At 35.3% G+C, this 20023-nt stretch overlaps 1 protein-coding gene across 1 annotated transcript in view; it reads left to right on the forward strand.

Annotated features, from left to right (window-relative positions):
- The window catches only part of LOC141829268 (ABC transporter B family member 6-like), a 28624-nt gene extending 14535 nt beyond the window's left edge, over positions 1-14089 (forward strand). Inside the window, exons 9-11 of the mRNA XM_074716702.1 lie at positions 9006-9784; positions 9863-10104; positions 12252-14089. Coding sequence (XP_074572803.1) covers positions 9006-9784; positions 9863-10104; positions 12252-13481 — 2251 coding nt within the window. The 3' untranslated portion in view covers positions 13482-14089. The remainder of the gene's footprint in view (positions 1-9005; positions 9785-9862; positions 10105-12251) is intronic.
- Positions 14090-20023: the final 5934 nt, after the last annotated feature.

A 20023-nucleotide genomic window follows, 5' to 3' on the forward strand; every position in this document is an offset into this window, starting at 1 on the left:
CTATAGCTAGGAATTGATTATTAAAATCTTATTAAATCTAAGTTAAAAAAAACGCAACTGGCCACGCGCATGATTGGGGGCGCCCGCAGCCTGCTCGACGCCTCCGGAGGCGTCGCCGGGCTCGCGCGATGCCTCTGGTGGAGTCGTCGGGCTCGGGCGACATCTACGGTGGTGTCGCCCAGCCCAGGCGACGTCTCCGGTGGCGTCGCTGGGCCCGAGCGATATCTCTGGTGGTGTCGCCGGGCCCGGGCGATATCTCCGGAGGCGTCGTCGGACTCGGGTGATGCCTCCGGACCGTATCTCGACCGGAACGCTTGTGGCGGTGCTGCCCGTCGGCTAAACGAATTTTTTCGCTGATATCGCACGATACAACTCGAAATTTATATCCTTGTCTATGATGTTTTTATTTAGTGTAGGCTCCTCCCTTTTTGTATTTTTGTTTTGTCCAATGGTGCTGATCTTTTCTTTCCTGCAGCGCTCTCTCTCTCCATTCTTTAAAGAAATAAATAGGTTCTTGTAAGAAATGACTCAATTTTCAGTAGATTTGGCCTACCACCACCAAGGAAGCATATTGGTTGAATCAGGCTGAAGTTGTGGTCGTTTATGACATTGGGTAGAAGATACGTCTGAGTTGGTGACCAACAACATAGTAACATTATTGCAAGAATATATTATTATAAACTTATTGGGAATTCTGCATCAACAAGTTTAGGTGTCGGTAGCAACTTATTATGAATGAAGGTTCAGATTACCTAAATACCTTTGCACATTAAAATAATTGAAATAACAAATCTATTACGCAATATTAGCTAATTCACCATTGCAAAAGTTAAAATCTGATATACAATTTTGTCATTATTAATATAAAAGATCCAAAAACGTCAATTATATTTAATATCAACATCAGTTTGAAAGATATAATACTAATCTATGCCATAATCCCATGTTTGGAAGAAGTTGAATGGACCAATATTGTTGAATAGAAAACTGCAGAATTACATCGATACACACATATGATTGCATCATGATTCTAATCTAACAATATTGCATTAATCTATTTAGCATTATATATCCAAATATTACATAAAACAGAAAAAGTTTAACAAATAGAAAATAAGAGAACCTTTGGTAATGAGATGCCAAAGTCAGCTTGATCTTTACTTTGAAAAGGTATATTTTCTTCTATAACCCTCTCTCAAACGGAAGGTAAGAGATCTGAATTTTGCAAAGGTGAAAATGGGGAAAAAATATTAATGGAGAGGAAAAAGATAGATTAAGAGCATGTTTGACCTTATCTTATGAAAGAGCTTACAAAAAAAAAAATCTTTAAGTTTTTAAATAAGTTGTTAGACAGTTGTACTTTTAAAGCTCTTCTTATTTAGATAAGTTGTTTGGTTGAATAATTTACAAAAGATTTAATATTATTTGAAATTACTATAAAGGGTAACACTTCAATCAATATTCACAATTAAAAAAGGTAACTTTTAATTTTTATTCATTAAAGGACCAGTTTCTTGCAATCTAAAAAGATCTTTTATATAGTATAAAGTTTATAAAAACTAATTCCTTATGATGAAAAAAGAGTTCTATAAATAATACATAGATAACACAAAGTTGAATGAGAGCATCCATAGGAATAACTCATGAATCAATGATTTTTCCCCCATCAATGTTGTAGCTATTTGATTGCGAACTCTTTCCATATGACCTTCTATAAGTTGTTGAAACTATTTCTTCACCATATGGTGCTTCTTCATTCACAAACTCACAATCTAGATTGCTATAAGTGAAGAAATGCTTGTCTGGGTGCTAAAAAATTGAAGATATCACCTCCTAAAATCACAAAGAAATCTGCTTCTATCTTCTGAATCTTGTGTCTTCTTCTAGGTAAATTGAATCCCTAGTCTTTCTGCTTAGAGATCATTTTTTTGCTTAAGAAGTGGTACTATTGGAACAAAAACAAATTATGTAAAAAAAGTGCCATGTTTTCAAAAAAAAAAAAAGAATCAAAAGCTCCCCTACCCCAGCTTTTACTTTATCTTGTTTTTTTTTCCTTTAAAAAAAGCTGCTGGGCCAAATAGGCACTAAGTCATTAAGGTTTCCATATGTATTCTTAAAAGAGACATACAAGACAATCTACATCCATATATATGTGTAGCATTGTCAAAACCTAGAATGATGATATTACTCTCAGACACGAGATGTTAGATAAGTGAATGAGCAAAGGTTTTATGGCCATTCAAGAGTAGAGAAAAATAAATGGAGGAAAGAGCTTGTAAACCAAAAAGAAATACATTGAGTTCTAATGCCTACTATTAAACCAACACAAATGATGAGAAAAAGAAAAGGTCAGAAAAGTGGATGAATAGTTTTGATATTTACTCGAAATAAGGAAAAGAGGATGCTAGAAAAGGTTAGATAATGATTAGTCTAGCTTAAAGAGTTTTAATTAATAGAAAGAATTGGTGAAAGTTCTACAACTTTGTGATTAGAAATTTAATATCTACTCTAAACTATGGTTTAAAATTTTGAGCTGTATTGGAGTTTTGGTTTATGACCAGAATAATACAGTTTCGGTATCCTTTCGTATTGTGCCGATACAGTTTTGATATTTTTTTAAATATAAAATATATTAATTAAAAAATATTATTATAATATTTGATTACTATTAATATTTATTATTAGGTTAAATTAATATTTAAAAAATTAAGATTGAGTAAAAATTAATTTAGGAATAACTAAAGTTTAGATATAATGATTAGGATCAAATAGGTTTAAATTAAATCAAATTTAATTTATTTTAATCAGTTTAAGGAAATTCAAGAAAGGAATAAAAAAATTAAAAAGGAATTTTTTTTCATATATTTAAGGATAAACGAAACTTGCCAATGTCGGTCCCAAGCTCGGATGAAAAGGACAACGGTTGTATGTTAGGTTACTAGCCAACATGAACTTTCAGACAAATTTCAATGAATGAATCTATCAAACTATTGTGCTAATGTTAAAGATGTTTTCTGGAAGGAATGTGTTGCAGGGTCCGATTGTAATGTCTCGGCAAGGACCGTTACATTTCCATGAGAACTTGGGTGTAGTTTTAAATATGCAAGAGTTCTCACACCATAGATTGGGTAAGAACAAATATTATAGGAAAATTAATTGTCTAAGATTTGGAATATGGAATCTAGAAACGCTCACTGATACAATAATAGAGGTAGTAGATACGATAATTAGGAGAAGAATTAATATTTTGTGTGTACAAAAGAGAAAATAGGTAGGAGAGAAGGTAAAGATGATAGAGAATTCAGGTTTTAAGTTATGGTACACGGGAAGGAGTAAAATAAGAAATGGAGTAGGTATTGTTCATGATAGTTCGTTAAATGATGAAGTAATATTAGTTAGAAAGGGGATAAGATTATAACTCTCAAGATAGTGACGGCGAAAGAAATTAATGTAATTAACTTATATGCACTTCAGTAAAATTAGATGAGCACACAAAATTTAGATTTTAGGATGACCTACATGCCTGTCAACCGAAATGATTTTAATAGAAGATCTAAATAGACATATAGGAGCGAAAAATGAGGAAATGAAATGGTGCATGGAATAAGAAATAAAAAGGAGAAAACTATATTAGATTTTGCGATAGCATATAACCTTATACTAGTTAAGACATTTTTTAAAAAAAAAAAAGAACACTTAGTCATGTTTAAAAGTAGGAATAATAAATCACAAATTGACTTTTTTATGATTAGGAAGAAAGATAGCAAGATTTGTAAAGATTATAAGATATTTTTGGAGAAAATTTAACTATCCAGCATTGGTTAATAATGTTGGATATACACCTCAAACATAGTATCAATAGAAGGAAAATATGCATAACTCTTAGAATTAAGTAGTGGAAGTTAAAAGATAGGAAGAAAAACATATTTAAGGAGATGATATGAGTACAAGTATTAGGAGCAATATACGGTGATTCGAATACGACATGGGATAAGATGATATCAAAGTTGAAAATAGTAGCTAAGAGTGTACTCAGCGAATCAAAGTGATGTGCACGACCAAGTAAAGAATTTTAATGGTAGAATGAGAAAGTGAAGAAAAAACGAATAGCCTATAAGGTATTATAATAGCTAAGAAAGAGACCAAGAAAGTAGTGAATGAAGTTAAGAATGAAACTTTTGAATGCTTATATTGAAAATTAGATAAAAAAGGAGAAAGAGACATTTACATAATAGCTAAAGTCAGAGAGAGGAAGATAAGAGATCTTATCCAAATAAGATGTATTAAAGATTAATGCAATAGGTATTAGTAAATGATGAAGAAATAAAAAAGTGATGGGAAGATGTATTTTCATCAACTTTTTAATGAAGATTGATGTGACCAATTTAATTTAGGTAATTTAAGTAGGTTAAATGAATAAAGAAATTTATATTTTTATCGTAAAATTCAAACTTCAGAAGTAGAACAAACTTTAAATGAGATGTAAAATGGAAAAATAGTTGGACCAGATGATATTCTAATAGAGGTATGGAAGTGTCTAGGGAAACAAGGTATTGAATGATTTGCAGAGTTATTCATCTGATATTAAAAACTAAAAAAATGTAATCAGTGGAAGGTAAGTACTTTAATTTCCTTATATAAGAGTAAATGAGACGTACAAAATTGTACAAATTATAGGAGTATTAAACTAAGGAGTCATATCATGAAATTTTGAAAAAGAGTAATAGATAAAAGAATAAGAAAGGAGACCACGGTGATCGAAAATCAATTTGAATTTACGTCTGAAAGGTCAACAATAGAATTTATACATCTTGTCAGACAACTGATTGAAAAGTATTGAGAACAGAAGCTAAGACTTACATATGATATTCGTCGATCTAGAAAAAACTTACGATAGAGTCTAAAAGAGATTATATAGAGAATTCTAGAAAAAAGAAGTGTTAGCATAGCGTATGCTGAATTAATTAAGGATATATATGAGAATGTAATGATAAGAGTGAAGACTTCAGGCATATTTACTGAAACGTTTTCTATAAAGATAGAATTACATCTAGAATGAGCTCTAGGTCTCTATCTTTTTACACTAATCGTGAACGAACTCACTGGACACATTTAAGATATGATATTACGGTGCATGTTGTTTGCAAATGATATTGTTTTGATAGATGAGACACGTGAAGGAGTAAATGCTAAACTTGAATTTTGGCTGAAAATGTTAGAAGTGAAAGATTTTAGGCTATGTAAAGACAGAATATATGAAATTTAAGTTTAATAATATTAGACGTAATGAGACAATTGTTAAGATAGGAGATGACGAGTTGTTTGTAACTAAGAGTTTTAAGTATTTATGATCATTTTTGCAAAAGGATGGAGGGATTGAGAGATGTCTTACATAGAATACAAGTGAGATAGTTGGAATGGAATAGAGCATCATATGTTCTTTCTGATCGTAAAGTACCTCTAATATTTAAAGGAAAGTTTTATAAAATGACGATTAGACCTGCTATGTTATATATAGTTGAATGTTAGATTATAACTCGAGCACATGAGCGAAAATGAGAATTGCAGAGATAAGGATGTTAAGGTGGATGTATGGGCATACAAGGATGGATATGATAAGAAATGAAAATATTAGAGAAAAAGTCGAAATTGCATCTATTGAGGGAAAAGTCTGGGAGATATGTTTAAGATGATATGAATATATTCTTAGATGACTAATAAATATTTCAGTTAGACGATGTGAAACTATGACAAATGTGTATATCAAAAAAATGATAATCCCAGTAGCCACATCTCTGGGGGTGGTCGGCCCGATCCGACAAATGTGTATATCAAATGAGGAAGAGGAAGATCAAAAAAGACTTCATTAACAATAATAAAATAAAATAAAATTTATTTAAATATAAATGATGATATAGTAGGGGATAGAGTCCAATGACGTAGAAGGATTCTCGCGCAAAGAATTTGTCGTGTCTGTGGGCCTCGTGCGAGGCATGCTAGTGTGTCGTTATGTCGGTCGGCGAACGGAACGAGATGTTTCGCCCTTGCCGTCCGATATGACACGAATTTTAATCCATGCTCTAAACCCGTATTTCCTACAAGGAAAGGAAATGCGGACTGAAACAATGTGGCAAAAATATTTCCCTAATAACTCTTTCCCTCAATTTTATTTGGAGATAACGAAGGGAGAGAAGGAAAAGGAGTAGGATATCTTTGACCCAGTTTGGTTCAAATTAGTATCTGTCCTTAGGGCATAAGGCTTTGTTCATGTACAGCAGGGTTCAAATCTGAGCCATCAATAGTTTTACTTATTTTAAAAAATTTTAACAATTAGTTTTTTAAGTTCAAGTTTCTTCCCTCTTTTCTTCTCTTTAAATAAATCCTGGAAAGGGAGCTCTTGTTTGCTTTGGGACAGAAAAATGTACAAACTGTTTGTAATCTCTTGTTTTCTTGACTTTTCCAAGAAATAAAACAAAATTACTCAAAGGATAATCCATCCATGCCCATGGGGGGTTTGGGTATTTATCCTTAGTTTGTTAAAGTCTAATTAAATCTTCAACCTTAGGGCTTGTTTAGTGGAAGGATAGATAAACTGAAGGATAGATGGTTAATGGGTAGATGCAGGGATTGAAATCTCGTGTTGTATCGCCCGAAAATTTCGTTCCGCCGCGGCACCGACACTGACACAGCGCCGACACAAGAGTTTCGGCCGGGGAACGCCTCCGGAGGCGTCGCCCGGGCTCGGCGACGCCTCCTGAGGCGTCGCGAGGCCTCGGCGACGCCGTCGGAGGCTCCGCCTGGGGCCGGCGATGCCGCCGGAGGCGCCGCCTGGGGCCGGCGATGCTGCCGGGGCCCCGCGACACTCCGCACAGGCCGCGCGCTGTGCGCTCGATGATTTTTCTTTTTTTTTTTTGTTTTTAAAACTTAGGTTTTAATTAGATTTTAATAATCAATTCCAAGCTATAGTTCAAAGTTATAATTCGGGATAATTTAAATAGGCTTTATTAAAACCTATAAAATTATCAAAAAAATTTTATTTTTTATTTTTAAATATTTAGATTAAATTTTTTATTTTAATTAATATATTTTATATTTTAAAAATACCGAAACTATATCGGCACAGTACGATACGATACCGAAACTGTATCGTTCCAGTCTGGAACCGAAACTCCGGCACGGATCGATATTTTAAACATTGGGTAGATGGATGAGGATTCATTCTATCCTTTCACTTGTTTTGACGATAATACATCTATCATCAATCCTTTAATTTGTTCAGGTGAACTTGAATGAAAGTTTAAGAACCGATAGCTAAATTTGATATAAAAAAAACGATAATTCCTCTCAGAATGGTGCTTCCTTGGATCTCTGTACCACTTACAACATTGTTGGAGAACATCACAAGAAGCCACAGTGATGTGTAAACGTGTTGGGTTGAAGGAGGTGGAGGAAAGGAAAACTTCTTTCAGTTGCTACATATGAGACATAAGTTGCCTATACCTTGCAAGGAGGTAGGAGAAGATGATGACCCTCCAATTATCTCCTCTTCAAGTTCCATGAACACTTACAGGGCAACAAAGTGAGAAGCTTAGAAGCAGAAAACAGGCTAAGAAGGTCAAGGGATGCAGTGAGCTAGACAATTTAGTTTGCTGGAATGTGGATTTTATGTGGGGCACCATGAGACAGAAGTCGCCTTCAATCTTTCAAGGGAGCAGCAGGATCAAGCAAATCTAAAGGAGCACGTTGTTGTAGGAGGACTAATGCAAGATTGTTGTTCAAATGGTGGTCGAGGAAGGAAAGTTGGAAGTAAAGCCGAGATATGAAGAAGAGGGGGCACAGGAGACCAGGGGCTGTCACCATGACAGAATGAGCCTCCGAACCTCTAATGGAATTGGAAAGAAGAAATCTTAGCTTAAATTATAAACATGGTTTGATAATAACTTGAGAAGAATAGAGAATGCAATTTACTATACAGCTGAAGAATTAAGACAGCCCCAACGTAATACCTAATAGATAAACTAACAATGTGGTACTAAATCATTTAGCTAGCTTAGAAAAGAAATGACAAAAACTATATGCTATAAACATGCGAAGAACTTCTGAAACTAAAAAGGTTGAAACTATAACAAATACTAATTGCTCTACTCTACAAACTACTTGAGTACAAGTTGCATGCTGGAGTGTATGAGGTAACAGGTTTGGGCAGCGCTAAGGTGATCTAAAGTTAGGGTAATTTAAAGTAGAAAAATAAAGAGGGTATTTTGAATATTATGGTTTTGACATTATCTTGCATGGAGCCAAACTACACACACACAAAAAAACAACAACTCAATTTCAAGTGTTGAAATGAAATGATACCTATCGACATGATTAACACAAATGAGACATTGTGTCAATGCCGGGTAGTACTGAGATTCAAAAATTTATTGGAACGGTACGAAGTTTTAAACCATACTGATAGCCCCATTGTTTGGGCCTGGTGCTCAAAGTGTAGTTGTCATCACCCAAACCACATGAGTAGTGGGTAATTTCATTCACATCAGCTCCGAGCCAAATTTATCCTGTGGCTGCTGTGTATAACAATTATCTCTTTTCCATCTTGGTCCTCAATATGTGAAAGAAAGTGCAGACCTTTCATTCTTCTGCCTCAATAGTGTTCAGTCATTCACTACAAATCACACCTCATTTGATAAAATCTGAATTATCATAGACCGAAAGTTAAAAAAAAAAGGATTTCTCTCTAGTTCACGTTGTTAACCTATAAATATTTTGTACTTGAAATATTTTGTGATTTGCCTGCTGAAAATGTTGGTATTCAAATAAAGCCATTCTCCTTGTTCTTTAGTGAATGATTTGTGTTCATATTGCATTTGCCTCTACAAGCACCTGAAATTTATGCATGTTTATTCTCCAAGATTTATATAGTCATTTAGTTTTTAGTCCAAGATGACTTCTTCCAAACTCTAATAATTTCCAGGGATTAATTATTGTGTGAAATATTGTAGGACACCCATCAGAAATTATAAAGATTCAAATCTCCAAACTAAGAAGGCTTCATCAGGAACACATAGTCTTCAAGAACCATCATCTCCTAATTTGTCAAAGTCACCTTCTCTTCAGAGAGGACAAGATCTTCATTTAAGTAAACAGCAAGATGCTAATTATAACTCACATGAGTCATCAAAGACTCCTAGCCCACCTCCAGAACCAAGGGTGGAAAATGGGATGGTGTCTGAAAAATGTCCTTCTATCAAAAGACAGGACAGCTTAGAGATGAGATTGCCTGAGCTTCCCAAACTAGATGTTCATTCCATTAACAGGCAATCTTCAAAAACATCAGATCCAGAATCTCCTATTTCCCCGCTTCTCACATCTGACCCTAAAAATGAACGTTCTCATTCAAATACATTCAGCCGTCCACTTAATCCATTTGATATGGTGCATGTTAAAAAGAAAGAGGCAAATAACTTTCAACAACAGAAACCTCCATCATTTTGGCGGCTTGTGGAACTCAGTTTTGCTGAATGGCTTTATGCTCTTCTAGGAAGCATTGGTGCTGCAATTTTTGGATCATTCAATCCTCTCCTTGCTTACGCTATTGCACTTATAGTAGCAGCCTATTATAGAATAGGCATCTCTGATGTTCACAACGAAGTAAATAGGTGGTGCTTGATCATTGCCTGCATGGGTATCATTACAGTGGTTGCAAACTTTTTGCAACACTTCTACTTTGGTATAATGGGGGAGAAAATGACTGAACGAGTTAGGAGGATGATGTTCTCTGGTAATTTTTTCTTTTTGCAAAGTCATTTCATGATTGCATTTTTATGCATTCTATGACCTAATTTTTATCTTTTTTTAGCAATTTTACACAATGAGGTTGAGTGGTTCGATGAGGAAGAGAATAGCGCAGATACATTGTCAATGCGATTAGCTAATGATGCAACCTATGTTCGTGCTGCGTTCAGCAACCGCCTTTCTATATTAGTACAAGATGTTGCTGCTGTTGCTGTAGCGTTTCTTATAGGTTTGCTGTTAGATTGGCGTGTGGCACTTGTTGCACTTGCAACTCTTCCCATTCTAACAGTTTCTGCTGTTGCACAGGTATGAAACTGATTATAAAAAAATGTTCATTTCCTTTCTTCATGATTATAAGTTGATATAGTTTTCATCTTGCATGCAATTTTATATTTTGAATATTATCTGTGGAAGTTATTGCTGGTACGTTCATAATCTCAATGGATTCAATTTATTTCATTTATTATATTCTTTGCAATTGAGCATCATAGATGTTGTAAAAGTGGTATTTGTGTGTAAGCTTGTATTTTTAAGGTTTTGTTTCCAGAGGAAGGAAACAACTAGGGAAAGAAAGGAGGAGGAAACAAATAGAGAGAGAAAGAGGATAATGAAAAAAGCTTATAGAAAAAATTGTTAAATATTTTCCATCCGAATGTTTCCTTAAAGAGGGAGGAAAAAAATAATTAAAACTTAATTTGTCAAAGAAAAAATAAAAAATAAAAACATAAATAAAAATAGATTTTTTTCCCTGAATTTTTTCAAGCTGAGATTTGAGTTCCATTCCATGTGAATGTGATATTTCCACCCAATTCAGATGGAAACGATATTGAGGAAACATAGAGAAGTTTCCAATCTTTTCCTTACCTCCATCAAAGGATATAGAGGAAAATTACGATTGAGGAAATCTTTTTGTCACCTTATTTACTTCCTTTTTTTGCTTGTGCACACCAAGTTTTTTATATGGTTCGGAACTCTTAGGTTCCTACTCCAAGGTATATTTCTCAGCGTGAGTCTACTACTTTGCTTCTTGTCAAAAATCTTCCGGAGATGGAGAAACTTCTTACAAATCTATTCTTACACAAATGAATAATACATGAGTAATAATAATAATAATAGCTAAAATGTAATAAACAGAATGTTACACACAACTTGATCGCCTCTGGAAGTCCTGAATACAGCAACACTTGTCCAAATACCTCTTGGATCAAATGAACAACACTTTGAGAGCTTTGAGAGTGTAGAATGAAGGTTGTGTTGAACGAAGAGTTGCTATCTCAAAGTCTGTTATATAAAGGTGTTTCGGTTGATTGGATCATGTGTCTATCACTCGGAATCCATCATTATCCAACAATGATCTCCTCGGTGTTTATCCAATCTCCAGTCACCTAATTTGCTTCCGGTCGTCTAGACTCCTCCCTTGTCAACTTTTGCGTTCAGATACACCCCACATTCCATGCTGATTGGATCTCATCCAACTATTGATGGACCTTTCGATTGCCCTGAGCCAAACTCTATCCCTGCCACGTCAGCACTTGACGTTGTCTGATGTTTATTAGAATGTTTAGTTACCTAGACCTTCCGATCACTCAGAGCTTCTAGTCGATCGGATTCACTTTCGATCGTTTGGAACCCAAACTTTCCACATATAAATATGTTGCCTGACCAACTGATTAGATACAAATAATATCTTAGTTTTTTGAACATTATGATTATTTTTTAAAATAGTAATATAGCTAGTTTTCTTCTTTAACAGGACTTTAATAATTGTTTTTTTTGTTTGTATGTGTTCCTTTAGCATGATAGCTTTTTTGTACTTGTCACTTTTTTACTAAATTCTCCATTATTCACATGGTTTCCAAGATTTGTATTTCTTGTCATTTTATTTACTAAATTCTCCATTATTCACATGTTTTCCAAGATTAAAACCATGAGAATATTGTAATAATAATACGGGGGCAAGTACAATGTTGCAAGGGTTTTTAGGTCGTTTTGATGGATCTTTCAATCTGAAATGTTATATGTATAAAACAAATTACAAAGTACCCGTTTTTTGTTTGATAAAAAAGTTACAAAGTATGACGAGCAAGGAAAGGCGTGAATTTAAGAGAATCTTATTGATCATGTATATTAACTTTTGCTATTTTCTCATTATAATTCTCATGATTGACTTTTGGAAGGTAAATGAATCTTTCTATTACCCTAGGCACTATTTTTAGTTAATTCATGCATCCAGCTATGAATATGAGGACTCAGTTGTATAGACATTGGCTTTCTTCAATCCTCTACTATCATCAAGTTTCTTGTATTAGATGAGTATTGATTTGTGCTATTCGCACATGTTTCTCGCTGTCAGAATTGTCTTTTGCTTATACTAATGCTGTTTTACCAGTCTTATAGATTCATGTGAGTGCATCTGCTATAATATCCTTACTATTTTGTTTCTGTAAGTGCAGAAAATGTGGCTTGCTGGATTTTCAAAGGGAATTCAAGAGATGCACAGGAAAGCCTCTTTGGTCCTTGAGGACGCAGTACGAAATATTTATACTGTTGTTGCCTTTTGTGCTGGTAACAAGATTATGGAGCTGTACAAATTGCATCTTTCTACCATATGGAAACAGAATTTCATCCTTGGAATGGCGATTGGTTTTGCTTTTGGCTTCTCGCAGTTCCTTCTTTTCGCCTGCAATGCGCTTCTTCTTTGGTACACAGGTAGGTCAGTACACAATGGCCGAATCAAAATAGAGACAGCTCTTAAAGAGTACATTGTCTTTACTTTTGCAACCTTTGCTTTGGTGGAGCCATTTGGTCTTGCGCCTTACATACTAAAGCGACGGAAGGCTCTTACTTCAATTTTTGAAATCATAGATCGTGTACCAAAGATTGATTCAGATGACAATGCTGGTATAAGCCCTCCCAATATATATGGAAGTATCGAGTTCAGAAATGTAGATTTCTTTTACCCAACACGACTGGAGACGATGGTTTTAAGTAACTTCAGTCTTAAGGTGAGTGGGGGGCAAACAGTAGCAGTAGTGGGGGTATCAGGGTCTGGAAAGAGCACAATAATATCACTAATCGAGAGATTCTATGACCCTGTTTGTGGTCAAATTTTGTTAGATGGACGAGATCTTAAGCTTTTTAACTTGAGATGGTTGCGGAGCCACATGGGCTTGGTTCAACAGGAACCAGTTATATTTTCAACAACCATAAGAGAGAATATAATTTATGCAAGGCACAATGCAACTGAAGCTGAGATGAAAGAAGCTGCAAGGATTGCAAATGCACACCATTTCATCAGCAGCTTGCCACATGGTTATGACACTCATGTGGGCATGAGAGGGGTTGATTTGACTCCGGGACAGAAGCAAAGAATTGCCATTGCTAGGGTGGTACTAAAGAATGCACCTATACTGTTGTTGGACGAGGCAAGCTCTGCAATAGAATCTGAGTCAAGTCGAGTGGTGCAGGAAGCACTTGACACATTGATCATAGGGAACAAGACAACCATTCTTATCGCACATAGGGCAGCGATGATGAGGCATGTGGACAACATTGTGGTTATAAATAGTGGTAGGATAGTTGAGCAGGGCACCCACGAGTCATTGTTGCAGAAGAATGGATTGTATGTTAGATTGATGCAGCCACATTTCGGAAAGGTCCTTCGTCAGCATCGGCTTGTTTAGGCAAATTTTCTTCTGTGGGACTTGTAAATTATACTGGAATACCAAGTTGTCTCCCACCCAACCTTTGGTTGTGAAAAAGCTTCCTTGCCTCTTGCAGTGTCACTAGCCTCAGCGCCATGAAATGTTGAATCACGCCGGCATTGTCTATTACAAGAGCAGATGAAATGGAGAACTAATCTGACTTGTAACATTGTTGATCACCATGGAGTTGTGAAATGTGCCACAAGGGGTTGGGAAAAGAAGTAGAGTTATCGGAGGTCAATTGGACAATCAAGGCAGCATGTGTCGAGTGTTGTGCATTAATTATTTTGGAGGTTAGGCGCTTTGTTCCGGCAACTGCTGCCTCCACACTGTATTGATTTGTAAATTCAAAGGTTTGAATTTAAGGGGTGTCGTATTTTTATGCTAGTGTTACCGTGGTAGAGAAATTTGTTTGTAATTTGAGAACCCACTAACGTTTTTGTGTAGAAATGGTATGGTTTAGCAAGAATAGAGGGCTTATTAGTTTCTCGAATCAGGTAGACAACCGAAAAACTTGCTATGATTTCTGTTGTGAGTTTTGAAAATGTTTACAGCAAATTGTTTTGACCAATTATAGATATGTTGTGTATGACATACAATAAGGCCGCTTCTACCTGAACCTGTTAAGTTGTTCAGAGGTTCACCTGAGTTAGTCTGTCGAGCTTTATTGTAGAACAACAAAAGATGGGATGGGACCGAGAGAACAATTATGAAGTGCAGTGCAACTTAGTTAAAATTGTTTAACATCCGAGTATTGGTGTTTTCTAATAGATCACAAAAAGTTTGTCAGCGACTAATGTAGCCATGGGAACTTAAGTTGGATTGGATTCGGTTGACTGGTCATGATGGTTGAGTTCAGTTTAAGGGCTTCGAAAGACAAGACTGGGAGGATAACAGTGATGTACAGTGAAGCTTGGTTACAGTGGTCTACCAATGTGGGTATAATAAATTATAATAACCACCGTCAAGGTTTAACTCCAATCTCATATCGGACTGTCGAGTGTCGACAGGAAGATATGGCGAGTGGAGTTTGGTTGGCTTAACGCTTTGAATGGAAGAGAAAGTATTAACGGGGGAGAAGAAGAGAGGGAAAGGAAGGGGAAGTAAAGTATTTATATTTTTTTTTATAAATATATAAAGTTATAAAAATATCTTCATTTCTTAAAAAATTAACGTATTTAGAGGACGGATGAGAAATTGTAAAATTATATGGAATATGGAAGATTCTAAAATAGATAACGGATGCTTTTTGGATAAATTTTTATTCTTAGAGGAGGAGAAGAAAAAAAATTATGATTATCTATCTCTGTCCTTTTGAATCTTCTCTTCGAAGAGATTTACAACGAGGATGAACACCGACATTGTAGAATGTTAGCAGTTGGACACTGACGGTAAAGATGTGTATTTTATGAGGAGCGATAGCGCCTAAACAGATGAATTAATTTAAAAATTAATATTTTAAAATAGAATAAAATTGAAATAAAATATTTTGAGTTTCCTTTCCCATTCCTTACACCCCAAATTGAAATGTAAGAAATTTTAACGATGCATGAGCATACAAGGATAAAACTTACCCTTCTCTCTCATTCCTTTCATTAACTCACTCTATCTCAAATAGAGGTAAAAATTCTCCTTCATCTTATTTACCGTTCCCTCACCTCCTCCCTTCAGAAAAAAGGTGGAATCCGTCACCCAATGACTCCACACGGTCAGCCCCACGACCATTTGTGAGGAGGTAAATCGGGAAGCTACAATTGGTCAAGACGGAGGAGGACATTGCCTCGGTTTCACCGATATTCGACCTTTGCCCACTTCAACAACTCTGCTCCGTCGTAACCAACTCAATTATACCTTAGAGTCATCCTCACTTCCTCCCAAACATAGCCTAAGTTACATCAATTGAGGTTAATTTCATTGAATTCTAAAATGGAGGAGTTGGCAATGCCCTTTCCAGTAGTGACCAATTACAACTTTCCGATTTATTTCCTCATAAATGGTTGTGGAATCGATTGTATAGGACCGTTGAGGTGACAAATTTTATCTTTTTTACTGTTAGAGATATATAAATACTAACCCGCTTGAGTTTGAGTTATTCGATCTTAGTTTTAGAACTCACATTTGGTTTGACCAAAGAAATCATAATGTCCCAACCCAGAGTTCAACTAGTCAATTTTTGTCGAATCTGTATAACCAATCCATTTGAAAAAAAATATGGTTGAGTTTTACTTTAGGTCCTAAATTTTCAAAAATACCCCTCACGACATTTTTATAGTGGGAGAAAGGGGGTTAGATTATTTTTTAATAATTAACATTATGAAGAAATAATGACTTTGCTCAAGCCCTTAAACCCTTTGGGTTTTGTTCTAGCTTCTCACACTCCTAATTGAATTGCTAACTCTCCTAATGCATCTCGAAATCTCATTCTTTTCATCTTTCATTCTTGCTCGCGTTATCACATCGACGCCCTTAGTCATTCTTAATTGTTGCCCCAATGTTGTTTGATCATTAGTTGCATCTTCTCCGATTGATAATTCATCTGACATCATCAGTCATTCAATTCTAACTATTCATTCATCAGTCAAAATAACAATTTTCACTAAAGACTAGAACAATAAAGCCAATAAGCGGCGATATTTAGTTTTTCATCCAATTAAATTAAGGACTTTTTATCCTTATAGTCATATTAATATGTTCATTAAGTCGACCCCATAACTATTTATGAGGAGGTAAATTAATAACTGCATTAATTGCTAAAAAACATTTTATCCTTAAGTCATATTAATGTGTTTATTAAGTATTATAAAAAACAATAACTATCTAATTGCTAAAAAAATTCTTACTCGTACCGTTTTAGTATTGTTACTCCGATAATATCGCCTTTCCGGCACTTGTAACTGCAACCCAAAATTCATTGACCTGCTAGGAGATAATGATAAAAAGAGGTATGCTTATACAAATTCTAAATTATTTTCAACTTCTATATTTTTATCTTTTTCCTTGAGCACTCGTGATGACTTAGGGCATCGGAAGGGGCTTGTTAGGTAACTCCTAACGAGCTCTTTGACGCGTGTTATTGTCGTAGATTCAACTACGTCACGAGAAGAAAACATCATAAATGATCACAAATACGATGCCATAGATTTTTGCTACATCAAGTATCGTGGTCATGCTTGCACCATTATGTAACAATCAAATCGCATTAATTAGAGCAAAAATTGCATGAGTAGATTGCAATCTAAATGAGTAGCTTGCAAGAATTGAAGTATGGTTTGGAAATTATATCTTCTTAGTTTTTTTTTTTCAAATTTTTTATTCCTAAAATTTAGATATTTATTTAGTCAATACATTATGATCCTATATCCAATTGTTTGTTCTTAATTAGTTTGATCGGTATGATTCTTAATTTAACATGCAATCCAACTAATTGATCCATTGTTTAATGAGCGATCCAAATTAAGCTTCTGGTTTGATTTTCAGTTCAATTATGATAACTATTGAATTTAGGAGAATGAAAGTTAGAATTGAGGGCAGTTCTTTGAATGGTTGAAATGAGATTATATATAAAAATATAAAAAATGTGTTTTAGCTTTTATTTCTCGGCTTGATAAAAAAAGTTCTATTGTCCTAAACATAATCTAAGATAATCATAATTTATCGGGACAATGATATTTTGATGTGTTGATAATAGTGTTCAATTTTGAAAGTTACTATGGATATTATAAGTGAAGTAGATTGATTAGAATATATTATAATATTTTTAGGCTGATAGGCAGATGGACCAATAAGAATTTAAAATCAACTCGTAAAGTTTGGGCAAATATAATAGCCCTAGGACAAATTTGAGTTAGCTATTATGGAGCAGATATTGCTATGGTTAAAAGTTGAATTTTGATGAAATAAAAAAAAATACTTTCTCCATAGTGACCAACTATAATTTCTCGATTTACCTCCTTATAGATGATCGTTGGATCAACTGTGTGGGACCGCTTGGATGACAGATTTCACCTTTTCCTATAATGGGCAAATATAATAACTCACTTTAAATAAAACGGTTAAACAAGCCAATCCATGGTGGGGTAGATCAACCCAGCATAAACCTTTCATATGGCACGACGGATAAGGGTCGACCTACTAACTTGATGGATAGAGAAATCTTCAATCCAACCTAACCTAAAAGGGGTGTGGGTTAGACGGATTAATCTACTGGCTTATCAAAAAATAAAAAATATTTAAAATATTAAAAATTATAAGTTTAAATGATAATTTAAATAGATTGAATTGAAATTTTTAAATTTTGATTGCGATTTAGATGTTCAAGCCATACATTGAGTTTTTCTTCTCCAGTAGTTGCTGTCCATGAGAAACACCAGGTTGCCAACGTCTCATGTTGGCTGGTGCTTCCTATTCCTGATGGCTCAATAAAAACTTGATGGATGAAGGCGACCGACTTCATTGGGGTTTTTCTAATCAACAGAAAACAAAAAAAAAGAGCGACTGCACGCGGAGAAATCCCGATCCTTAGTAAGGAAAAACATGATCAGGGGAGGAGAATAACAGCCGCACTTAGGTTTGTTTTCCAAGGAGAAAAAAAAAAACGTGAATGGCTCGAGATCTCCCTCACGTCTTGTGAAAACCAGAGACCAATCTAGCAACCGGCGACTCTCAATCAGGAGAAGGTAATCACACAAAACTAGCAACCAGCGGCGCCCTAGGGTTTTCGGTCGCTTCGATCTCACGAAGGAGGTGGCGCTAGGGTTCCAGATCACAGCTGGGAAATCACGATCCATCCTCTTAGCACACGCAGTCGACATCCTCTGCTCAGGAACGAAGGGAGGCGGCTGCGGATCTTCCTTCTTCTCGTGATCAGCAGCGAGAGATCTAATCGGGAAATCGCACTTGGGAAGGAAGGAGGGCAGCGCTCAGCTAAGGTTTTTCCTGCATTCTCTCCCACTCGGTCGGTGATGCTTTAATTGTGATTCACGTGATTTTCTCACCTGCTAAATCAGGATCGAGCGAAGACACTGTGGTGCACGATCAAGATCGGGTGGAGGAGAAATGCTCCCGGCACGCTATCGGGATTTGGTGGAGGAGAATGCTCTACTGCGCGATCGGGAGGAGAAAAGGAAGCTGTGTTACTAGGATTTTCTTGTTATTGTAACGAACTCATTGAACCAGTACTTTAGCAAATCGAATTTATTTTTAGTTCAAAACTAAATCACTTGATTCAATAATTAAACAATCTCTGATTTAATCCAAATTAGTTATATTCATTTCGTCTTCACAAGACAAAGCCTCTCATCTCTTCTATTTTGCCAAAATATCTTCCATCATGAATTAAACCAAGTTAGTTCATTTCATCTTCGTAAGAAGAAGTTCATTATTTTGTTCTTTGTCTAGTTTAACCAAACTTTATTTCTCTCGAACTGAGAATCAAATTCTCAAACTCGTTTTAAGTTCTTTAGAGAAACTTATAGTGCGTGTGACCCAATAGGTTCTCGATTATGTTGGCCGTCTATAATTAACCATTAATTATGGAACGATCATGAGTGACACCTAGTAATATATTATGATCCCCAATTGATCAAAAAATCAATGATTAATTCTAGAACCATTTCTATATTTTTCAACAGTTATAATAAAACGTGTCTCGTTTCTTTCACCATTTTATACCTACTTAGTTCAAGATATGGTCTATTTATGGTAGCTCCCACTGGACTGACTACGTCACACCTAACCCAAGTTTTCTTTCTTATCTCATGGATTCAAGTTACTTATACATGTGTCCAAGAGTGTCGTATTCTTGACATGTAATGCTTTGGCCAAACACTTTCAGTAGCAATCCTAACAAGCGGTTGCAGGGTATACATCTCCTTTTCAAGGAGCGGTGAATCCTCTATGAGCTATTCAAACACCTTCAGACACTTTGACTTATACCTAATAATCCCGAGTCCACATCTTCTTGGAGATGTCTGCTTAAGATGTCAAAGTATAAGACTGTATGACTAAGGTGATTTGAATACCTCAAGTCAAAAGAAACTCGCACTTAAGATTCATAGCATTTTTTAACCAAGGTGATTTGATTTGAGTGCATATTTTCTATGTGTTTAATTGGATCTTAAACTTATTTACTGAATGCCCGTAATAAAATTCATAGCATGAGAGAATTTATGATTGAATCACAACTAGTGAGCATCTCTACATATGCAATTATGAATGTGTTAAAATTATCCCTAGTCGAGAAATTGATGAGCACAAACGTCATCGATTCTGTTGAGACTAATATGTTTAAACTCCTTGGTTTGCCAAGCGACTGTTCTCACTGATTGGAGACATTGGATGTTGAGAGTTAAACGTGGATGTTGGTTAAAGGTAACCAGTTCATTGGAGTGACCTACCATGAGACTTCATATGGTTCAATACATATGTCAATGAAGATTTCAATGCAACTTAAGTACGAGTTTCCTTAGACTTACGGTATTCAAGTTACCTTGATTATGGAGGCTTATACTTTATCATCTTAA

Source organism: Curcuma longa, chromosome 5 (assembly GCF_044706935.1).
Source record: "Curcuma longa cultivar G26 ecotype Majalengka, Jawa Barat chromosome 5, ITB_CL_G26_1.1, whole genome shotgun sequence".
Lineage (NCBI taxonomy): Eukaryota > Viridiplantae > Streptophyta > Magnoliopsida > Zingiberales > Zingiberaceae > Curcuma > Curcuma longa.